The sequence below is a fragment of the Coregonus clupeaformis genome, unplaced genomic scaffold, assembly GCF_020615455.1.
Source record: "Coregonus clupeaformis isolate EN_2021a unplaced genomic scaffold, ASM2061545v1 scaf0155, whole genome shotgun sequence".
Lineage (NCBI taxonomy): Eukaryota > Metazoa > Chordata > Actinopteri > Salmoniformes > Salmonidae > Coregonus > Coregonus clupeaformis.
Genome location: NW_025533610.1, coordinates 418157 through 429617, shown reverse-complemented (window position 1 = coordinate 429617; position 11461 = coordinate 418157). Strand labels below are relative to the sequence as shown.

At 40.6% G+C, this 11461-nt stretch overlaps 1 protein-coding gene across 1 annotated transcript; it reads right to left on the bottom strand.

The window, feature by feature from the left end:
• Positions 1–2754: 2754 nt before the first annotated feature.
• On the bottom strand, positions 2755–8762 carry LOC121558603 (thyrotropin-releasing hormone receptor-like). Its single transcript, XM_041871991.2, has 2 exons — positions 7870–8762; positions 2755–5123 (listed from the first exon to the last, which is right to left on the bottom strand). Exons 1-2 carry the CDS (start codon positions 8650–8652, stop codon positions 4686–4688), a joined length of 1221 nt encoding a protein of 406 aa, XP_041727925.1. The 5' UTR covers positions 8653–8762; the 3' UTR covers positions 2755–4685.
• Positions 8763–11461: the final 2699 nt, after the last annotated feature.

Genomic DNA, 11461 nt, shown 5'->3' with positions numbered 1-11461 from the left:
TCAATGCTGTAAGCCTGTCGACCATACAACGCATCCTCCAACGGCACCAAGTGACGATGAAACAACTTTACAAGGTGCCATTTGAGAGAAAGAATCTGCGACATGACTTTGTAGAGGTATGTATGCAACACTACTTCCAGTACTTCAGACATACCATATTTACTCATCTGTATATCCTTTTGTCTGTTACAGAGAGTATTGGAGATGGATGCCCATGTAATTCGCCATGAATCTATTTATGTGGATGAGGTTGGCTTCAACCTCACCAAAACCAGGCGCCGCGGAAGAAATGTAATAGGACAGAGGGCAATTACCAATGTCCCTGGACAGCGTGGGGGTAATATAACTATGTGTGCTGCCATCACGCAAAACGGGGTCCTCCATCACAATGCCACACTGGGTCCGTACAACACCGGCCATATGCTCACTTTTCTGGATGCAATTTACACAACGCTTGTCCCTGATCCAGATCAGGAGCCTGCTAGATTTGTGGTTATATGGGACAATGTTAGTTTTCACCGGGCTGTTCTGGTCCAAAACTGGTTTGCCACCCATCCACAATTTGTAGTTTTGTACCTACCCCCATATTCACATTTTCTAAATCCCATAGAGGAATTCTTCTCAGCCTGGCGCTGGAAAGTGTATGATCGCTAACCCTATGCCCGCATGCCGCTTCTCCAGGCAATGGAGGACGCATGTGTGGACATAGAGGTTGCCTCTGTCCAAGGTTGGATACGCCATGCTAGGAGATACTTCCCTCGATGTTTGGCAAGAGAAAACGTATCTTGTGATGTGGATGAAGTATTGTGGCCAGACCCAGCCCGGAGAAGAGATGAAGCGTAGCTTAGCACCGTACCAATTCTTGGACTGCCCCCCGGGACCCCACACACACAATTGTGTTCTTTACTGTATTCTAAAGAATACTTTTGGTTTACATATGTTTATGGTTTTGTTGTATGCTGCTGTATACAACAGTAATGTTTGGCCTAATAAATATTTTCTGTTTCTACATTGCATTGGTGTTTACAGTGTACTTGTTACCCCTCTCAGCAGATTACTTTCACTGTAGAACATTGTGTTGAAATGTAGATATAAGCCTATGAAAGACCAAAGAGCTTTAGATTTAGAACAACAGTGTTTACATGGTATATCCAAACATTTACTATTATGAAAGAAGTGTTTGCCATTTGAAGCAAATGCATCATTCTGACATGTGTTTATGGCATTTGGAATGCAGTGTTACATTTTGAAGGAGATGTGAGGCATTTTGCATTTTGTGTGTGCAGTTTTGGGAATTGTGTGTAGAGTTTTGAAAAAAGGAGACATAGTTTTAAAAACGTGTGTAAGCAGTTGGAAAAAACTGTAATTGAGACAATTGTAATTCAGGTATTTTGCTGGTTATTTACAGAGCTCTTTATCAGAGGGTGACAGGTGTGTGAGAGTGACCTTGAACTCAGAGGAGAATATAATTGGGAAAAATCTGGATACCCAAACTCCTTACTAATGGGAATGTCCTTGGGACCAGTTTATGCTGTTAACAGGCTATGCACACATTCATTCCCAAAGTCTTTGTGTGTGTGTGTGTTTGTGTGTGTATGTGTGTGTGTGTGTGTGTGTGTGTGTGTGTGTGTGTGTGTGTGTGTGTGTGTGTGTGTGTGTGTGTGTGTGTGTGTGTGTGTGTGTGTGTACGCGTGTGTGTGTACGCGTGTGTGTGTATGAGTGCATGCGTTTGTTTGAGAGAGAGAAAAATAAAGCGTGAGAGAGAAAAAAGAAATAGAGAGTGATTGAACGATATAGCAGTGGCTATTATATTTATCTGTATTCTGCTTGCCTTCCTTTCACCCCAACCTTCATTCATTCTAGTCTTTCTCATCTTTTTAGTTACTACTGAGCTGGCTGCTTTTATAGCTTCTATAAAATACAAAGCCGTTTTAAGTTAGTAGACAAAGCATTTGCAAGCATTTTTATGCACATTTGCTACCATAACAATCCTTTGTACGGTAATAAAATAATAAATGCGTGTCTGGTAAACCTCATGTCTACTTGAGCTAGGCTATTTACTTTAAAATACCATTACATTGACAGGTCTAGTGGGAGTCCCAACTATCCGAAAATGAAGTGCATCGCTCACAAGGGCCCAGATTATTCCAGGTCCTCCGAATAGTGCTGAATCAGGGGACCTGTTTAAAGATTGATGTGGTCAATATTGTCATCCCATTTAATGTCTCAATATATCTCAATTTATGATTTATCAAGAACATTTGGATGATTTCCTATGTATTTGTCATCACAAATCTCAATGATTTAATGTGGTGTGTGTGGAGAATGGATTCAATACATTTGAGCACTGAATGAAACGTGGGTGCACCTTTAAATTAAACTGATGCTTTCAATGGTGCTTTCCACACCAATATCCCATGTATTATTCCAAATGAATGTGCTATGATAAGAACAGATGAAAACTGCCATATTGTTAACTGCCATACGTGTTAAAATTCATGATATTTATTTGTGCAGTCATCTGGATAAAATCACTATGTGAGTATGTTAATAGTGTTTTGATGAAGTTGCAAAAGTAACCATATGTTTTGATTGCATCCTAATGGAATAGATGAAAATACTGTGAAGATGTGTCTCCAAAATATACAGAGATGAATTAAAAAGAATGACACATGAATCCCGGGACTACATGATCAATTATCAATTTATTATAGACAAATAACAATACAAAATACAAAACACAAACCACCCAAACCACAAGAGCAGTTTTCACAATGCAGAGAACTGCCAGCAAGAGAGGCCAGATTACACAACATTGCTGACTGAAGATAAACTGTATACTGTACATAAATGTATTTCTTTTTTAAATCACACCACAACATCATGCGTTTTACAGTGTCCATGCTGCAAACTGGCTACCAGGCACCACTCCCTTTTATGGTGGAAACTGTACAGCAGAGACAGTAGATGAAAGTGCAAGAGGGAGAGATCATTTTTTCAGGTACATTCTTTGAAACATACTGTAGCTGTAGTGTTACCAAAGAAGAATAGTGTAGCTCCACATTGATTGCTCCATAGTAAAATACATTGATTGGAACCAACAATAAATCTGAACAAAACAAACTAGGTTATTACAAAACAGCTCTACTGGCAGACACAGGTCTGAAACGTACATTGAAAAACATAAATTTCACATGGTACCACACAATCAATTTCAAGCATTTTTACAGCATCCAAAAAGGGACATAGATGGAGTTTCATCAGTATAAAATAAACAACAATGAACTGCCTATTTTTTTCTTATTTGAATTCTAACTTCAATCAATTCTTGTTCCTTTTATGCTTTTTGTTTCTGTTTTTTTGACACTGTGCCCATGCTTTATGGCTGTACCATGACTCACCAGCCTCCCTCAAATCTCCCAGGTACAACACTTTGGCATTGATGAATCCTCTAATCTCGCCTTTGCTCTGTGGGATTTGCTTGGGGTGATCCATTAGGGCGAAATGCTACCATCAGTCTCTGCTGTTGCAGATGTCAACATAATGTTTGGTCTGGTCATGTCAGGCCCCTGACCTAGAGACAACCATCAACCACCCAGGCATCTGAGTCACCAAGATCTTTCTCACGATGGGCTCTGGACCATTCAACAGTTTTTGATTGAATCCACACCACAGTAGTCCATTACGGGTAGAACAACATGATGTTTAACCATGCTGCATTTTTTACACTAGCCCCTGCGGAACCTTCCATATCAGGTGAACATTTTAGCCATTAAGGTTACTATAAAGTCAAATGGCATTGCGCAATCAAACAAATGACAGATCCGGCGTGTCATTGCTTTGCTATCTGTCCTTTTCATCATCTGTAACCTTTAAAGTAACTTCTTCCCACCGCATCTCTATTTCCCTGACAGACAGGTTTCAATTGAAAGCAATGTGTGATATTTACACCCTTAGAGCAGAGATGGTTTTGATACTCTGCCTCCTTTGAATTCTGCATTTGAAATGTGGTCAGTGCACATTCTCTCTGTGCTGTTTTAAAACATGCAAAGTAGCAGGATGGATCAAACAACTTAGCCCAGACAGTTTGACTCCTCCTGTAGAGTGAGCTTATCTTTTAAACACACGCACGTGCATACACATGCACACACACACACACACACACACACACACACACACACACACACACACACACACACACACACACTGAGTACCTGGCCTAGACCTTTCCAGATAAAAAGAGGGATAACATATTTCCCTTGTTATATTTCTCTTATAGGAAAATAATTTACAGAGATGGCAACTGTTGCTCAGTATGTGAAAGTAGTATGATTAATACCTTGCAAATTAAATGCTTATGTCACACAATGTTTAGGACTAATTTGACGAATGCCTATAATTGGGTGCTTTGTGCTAAGATGGCTACAGAGAGAGGGGAGAATATATTTTCACCATGCTAGATAAAGAAATGAAGCATTCCTTCCTCTATTAACAACACATTTTTGGTATTTAATGTTTGTCATTGTACCGCTCAAATATTAAATAAATTCCTCTGCAGAAAATGAGTTATAGAATAGAATCAGAAGCATGCTGCTGGAGACCATTTTGAATTCACAAACTAGAGCTTAAGGATAAGAATATCCTTTCAGATAATCATTGTTGCCTGCATGGAGTTACTTTTTCTGTCAGGGAGTGCTAAGGGCAACCCTGCCTGACAGAGAGGGGTCCTCGAATGACATCCTCTTGGTGCTGGGCAGGAACTGGTCACTGGGTGTGGGCGTGGCCAGCTCGTCCATCTCAGTAGTGAAGTGGTCAGGGCTCTCTCCATTGGTCGTGTCCTTGATGACGCTGTAGGTCAGGGCCACGCTGTAGGACGCTGGCTTCTCCAATCGCTGCGGACCGCAGTGACACAACTTCTTGAAGGAGGTGCGAAACTTCTGAGACATGGCGTTGTAGATGACAGGGTTGACAGCGCTGTTCAGGTAGATGCAGATGCGGCAGAAGAGCAGGAACCAGAGGTCCAGGTAAGCCTTGTCCAGGAAGGAGTTGACCACCACCAGCGTCCGATAGGGCATCCAGAGGAGGGCAAAGAGCACCACCACCACAGCTAACATCTTAGTCACCTGACAACAACACATGGAAGAAAATCAAGAGCCATTTTCATCAAAAGACATAGGGAAAAATAGATTTCAGCTTGACTCCTGTAAAAAATGTGTGAAAAAATTTTATGTTCCTGCTATGCAAAGAAAATTGGTTGAAATGGGTCGGTGAGCACCCTCTTACAATTAATATCGACCACAGACTGAAGAGACTGACAAAACAGCATCTGTAAGACTAAACCAACAGCGCCTAGAGAGCAATTTAACTGCAAATATAATTATGATGTGATAATGTTTGTATTAAACTCCAAATGCAATTAGATGCTATCATCCATATTTATGTTGTGAGGTCTCACACCAGTGATGTGTCTCTTATTGGATAGGGCCAGGGAGCAACTAGGGAAGATTCCTGATCGCTATCCTTATTCAATTTTGACCTTTTGAGGTAATTCAATCAGGCCCTGGTAAGTGGTATGGATTACACTGGTTTCCATTCAACGCTAGGCCAGTTAGAGATGTGTGTGTTATGTCAGAGCATTATCTTGACTTGTTTTGCTAAATGACCTAGCAGTGAGCACAGATCCATCATCTGTCTTTTTTGTCTATGCCACTGAGACAGAAAGAGCTCAAGGCTGGCTTGGTCCATGTCCAGACAAGGCTGAGGATGCGCGACCAAGGTAACCTAAAAAAACTAAGATGTCTTGATTGCGTATGTTTTCACACCCCAGAGTTAATACTTGGTGGAAGCACCTTTGGCAGCCATTACAGCTGTGAATAATTTTTTATAAGATTCTACCAACTTTGCACAACTCTTCAGGCAACATACATGTATATTCATTGTTTTTGTTAAAATTGCTTAAGCTCAGTAAATTTGGCAGTCATTGATGGACAGCAATATTCAAACATTGTCTCTGATTTTCAAGCAAATTTCGTGCAGGACTGAGATTGGACCACTCAGGAACACTTAACATCTATTGGAAAGCCATTCTGGTGTGTCTTTGGCATTTAAATGTATGTAATTGTCCTGCTGAAAAAAATAGAAGACTGAGGCGGTTTTCCTCTGACTTTTTACCTGGGCTTTGCTACTTTCATTTTGATCAGGGGTGAAAGTACTATAGATTTAACTTCTTACAGATAGAATTACATATAGAATCCCTATTCATTAAATAGGATCTCTGTGGACCTAATAGTACAAATGTGTCATTTAACTTTTCAAATGTATTACCTTTTAATCTAACAGAAAAAAAAGATCCCTATCAAAATCTGTCAGTTTTTTTGCATGGGCTGTGTCTCAATCCACCACACCCGCCTATGTCGATCTTCCGCATCTGCGGTGGAAGGTGGCCGAGCTACAGTGGTGTTTGTCAGACCATGAGACATCCCGAAAATCGGTCTTCTCACGAAACGTCTGTAGCGTCCCAACAGTTTGGCAATTGTTTGACAATCAGATGAAAAAATCATGACTGGTTATGTTAATGCCACATTAACCTCTACAAGTCTAAGCCATTGCATTGGGCGGGGGGGAGGGGCTTAGACTTTTAGAGGTTAATGTGGCATTAACATTACCAGTCATGATTGTTTTCATCTGATTGTCAAACAATTACTTCAAAGGGCTCCTGTAAGCCTGGCTACCTGCGCACATTCGTCCACTCTAAAATCATTCCCACATCCATACAGTGCACTGTGCACCGGCAATTTGATGAATAGAAAGAGACATCTATTTTTAAAAAACTAAAAGTGTAAGGAATTACATTCTGTGATTGTGATTCATTAGGCCTACACTTGTAACCTGAAGATGCGCTCACCGTCCACGCGCGTCTCGTTCTCAGCCACTCATCTCTGCCTTCACAAAATGTCACTGTTATCGTCGAACTACATCACATTTTGGAGCGTATTCCACAAGTAATCTAGTCCGTTCACTAATTTGTCATGAGGGTGACATGCTTTAATTATAAATAATAGTGTAATAGCCTACAGGTTTCTTGGCATCTTTGTTTTAAATATTGTGTTGGCTCATGTTCAACCGGTATGGAGTACACGTACCCCAATATTTATTTTGCCGGTACTCCGTCTCCAGTCCCTGCTGGTGACAAGCATTCCCATAACATGATGTTGGCACCACAATACCTAAAAATCCACTCTTTATAGTGGAGCTCTCCCTTTCATCAGATGAACTCTCACCCCTCCCATTCGCATGCTCAGACTCAGGTGCAGTGTAGGCTCTATATGTGTTACAAATTACATTATTCAGTGACGTGTGCCGTCAGCATAGTGGTGAGGCTTTATGAGTCTATATTAATACGGTTTGTTGCATGTTGACTTGCTCGTGCTGCACACTGTAACCTACTTACAATGATTACCCACTGTTTGAATCAACGTTGTTTCCACGTCATTTCAATGAAATTACCTTGAACCAACGTAGAATAGACGTTGACTTGACGTCTGTGTTCTCTAGGATGTTACCATACACTTTTAGAAAAAAAGGTGCTATCTAGAACCTAAAAGGGTTATTCATTCGGCTGTCCCATTTTTCTAAGAGTGTACAGTATATGCTTGGATTGAACACCCCAACTTCACCAGGTGCACGCCATATCATACCAGTGCAATTATGAACGTTTTTTAAATCATTAATTTGTTTCTCCTCACTTTATTCCGAGGCGCACACATACACACACACACACACACACACACACACACACAAACACACTGTAGTTATTATGCTGTAGATACACTGTTACAAGATAACAAACTTTAAAACAGTAGTACTTACCTGCCTGCGAGAGCGGGCAGTTGTGCTAAATGATGAATTGTTGGTGCTCATCGTCCTATTTCCTTGGCATGATTCTTTTTTCCACTTTTTAGTATTTTCCTTGGGGTCTGCTGGCAAGGGGTTGAGGAAAAGAATTCTAGCGATAAATCCATACAGAACAGTGGCTAGCATGAGGGGCACCACATAGAACACGGCAAAGTCAGTGAAGTAGATTGGCAGGTAAAGATTTCTGGACACTTTGTATTCGCATGAGAACATGGTAATATTGTCATAAATCAACTCGTTCATGTCAGAGAGATAAATCCACATGACGCAGTAGAGCGAGGTAAAAGCCCAAACGACCACTATGATTTTCTTTGCTCTTGACAGAGTGCACATAAACTGCGCTTTTATGGGGTGGCAGATGGCTATGTACCGCTCAATGGTGAAAGCGGTGATGGAACATGAAGACGCGTTGATGCCCAAGTACTGGAAATAAGTAATGCTAAGGCACCCGACGTATCCGTACACCCAGCCTCCTCCATACAAACTCTCTGTAATATTCGGCAGTCCCGCCGCGGTCAGGACCATCAGGTCGGCCACCGCCAAACTCACCAGGTAACAGTTGGTGGGTGTCCGCATGTGTTTGGTTGTAAGAACAACTAGTATCACCATAACGTTTCCAACTATTCCGATCCCACAGATGAGGATCACAAATAATATGCTGACCACTTTGTATTCCATGCTATAATCAGTCCATGGACCAAGTGTCTGGTTATCTGGAATTGAAGTAACATTCTCCATGGTTTAGTTCTGTCCACTTCACTTGGAGGAGTAATTCATTTCAGACATAGACTTTACATTTAAAATAAATGCATGGTTCCAGCCTCAAGACTACTCCCTCAAAAAGTATATTAGTTCCAAAACCAAGTCATTCTTCAATAAAGTATTTTTTTTTTTACTTATCCAAAATAGAAAGTAAACTAATTTCATGAGGTTATGAAAGAGATATATCATATACAATCGATCAAAATATATTCGATTAATACGAAGACCAGGTTTGGATTTTAGTCCTGTTTACCCATTTTTTTGTCCTCTTTATGCACGAAGTTAGGCAAACTGAGAGTAAAAGCAAAGAGGTAAAGTAAAGAGGTGTGACATGGCGCGCGCTGCTCCAGTCTAAGACAGCCTTGTCATTACGCACAGAGCTCCAAATAGCGTTTTGACTGTGGCTCCACTCTCTACCAGCTGTTCTGGTAGTGTGGTTGTAGCCAACAGAAGAGCAGTGTATGCATGCATGATAGAGCAAGGACTTCAATTTTAGCAATGGACTTAAAACATGTACAATGTAAACATGTACTCTTTAAATAAACCTAAAACAATAAATGAGTTAGGATTTCTCAATTTTAGAAAACTACATTTGTTGAGATCAAATATATGATTCAATGCCAACTGTTATATTTCATTATTACCAAACCTATATTTCAAGTTGTAAATCTGTAAAATCCTACTGAAATGTCACTTTTCAGATATATTGGCTATCTGAAAGTCTTGCTTGGACATCATGACATCACACATGTTCCGTGTCTTTCTCTTACTTGCAGTGACCTCCCAGCTAGCACATAACGTTCTGAGAACCATATGTTTCATAGAGCTTGGTGAGTGAGTGGTTGTCCTTTGGTTATTTTGCATAAAACCTTCCCACAACTCTCTGGGAATGGTACAGGATAGTTGCTTGGCTCAGCACGTTTAAGGAACTTGACCAAAAAAAAAAAAAACTTTATATTTCATTACTTTAACAGAACTTTTCATAAAAGTTAAAACATAGTTACATTTAATTCAAAATTTGGTAATGTTCTAGGAAAGTTCACCAACTGGTTTGACATTGGGCATTTTCTTCTGTGGGAATTTCAGTACTTCAACATAAACATTTCCTGATGGTTCTATTTAAAGTCATGTTCTCAGAACATTCAGATAATGTTTTTTTATTTCACCAGGTAAGTTGACATTCTCATTTACCGAAACGACCTGGGGAATAGTTACAGGGGAGATGCATGAGCCAATTGGAAGCTGGGGATGGTTAGGTGGTAGGTGGCCATGATGGTATGAAGGCCATATTGGGAATTTAGCCAGGACACTGGGGTTAACACCCCTACTCTGACAATAAGTGCTATGGGATCTTTAGTGACCATAGAGAGTCAGGACACCCATATAACCTCCCATCCGAAAGACAGCACCCTGGGATATTTTTTCTTAGACCAGAGGAAATAGTGCATCCTACTGGCCCTCCAACACCACTTCCAGAAGCATATGGTCTCCCATCCAGGACCAACCCTGCTTAGCTTCAGAGGCAAGCCAGCAGCGGGATACAGGGCGGTGTGCTGCTGGCCCTATCTATATTTTTCAACACTGAACTTACTTTTGCCCTCTGGCTCAACCAAAAAAATAACATAGATACAAACTAATATATATACAACCCATTTTTTCATGTTATACAAAGTAGATGTTTCACTTTGGAATAACCTACCCACATTTCTTCAATTGGGTTACAAGCAATTAAATCAATTTCCTGTTAATCAAGATATTAAGTTGGTTCTATTGCATGAATAAATGACTCCAAAATTTTTTGAACATTTCACATTACCTGATTAGAATATTGTAACCAAATGGTGGCCATTTCATCCGTGGAAACCTTTCCAGGCTTTTTAGTATCACAGTACTTATGCAGATATCATGTAAGAATCAGTGCTGACAGTGAACATATAATCATTAAAAAAACAGAACACAATACCTGAAATGGCATTCACTCTCACAGGTGGCCAAAAATAACAAAGTGAAAGCCACGCCCCCATTAGGCTACGCTTCCAACTCTTCTGATAAGCTACCGCCGCTTGTTACAGGAGTGGGTTGCAGTTCCGGAGCGATCCACTAGGTGTCATCCTCCGACAACCATAGGCACCTCCTCACTCACAGTCGGGACTAATTATCTGCCTATTGGTGTCACCTGTGGCTATCTGATTCACCTGTGTATTTATGCCCACACTTCCCTGTGTTCCCTTGCCCAGTTTTCTCTGCTAGTTCCTTGATGTCAAGCAGTACGTTTCAGTGTCGGATCACGTGACGGAGTTACAGGTACTCGAGAAGTGTTCTCCCTGTGTCATTGTGTTTTTCCAGTCAGAGTTAGTATTTCGTATTGTTCGTTGTCAGCCTGTTTTTGGAGACCTATGTGCTCCTCATTTGTTTTCGTGTATAGTCCGTTGTTTTGTATCCTGGCTTTTGGACCACCAGTAAAGATCCTTGTTACACCATCCTTGCCTACTGTCTATCCTGCACCGCACCTGGGTCACACCTCACACCAACCCTTACAGCCGCTACATTGCATCCATCGCTATGCAATGCGAATGAAGTGTAAGCAATTTAGAAGCATCGATTACGTTGAAAAAATCACATTAACTGTCAAATTCAATATTTGATTTCCGACAAATTGCACTGAATAGGTTGAACGAACCAATGTGTAATTTTGTATCAGAGCATGTAAATGACTAAAATGTAAATGTACTCATCAACCAATCAGAAAAAGCACTTCAGATGAACAACAATGTCATCCCACTTT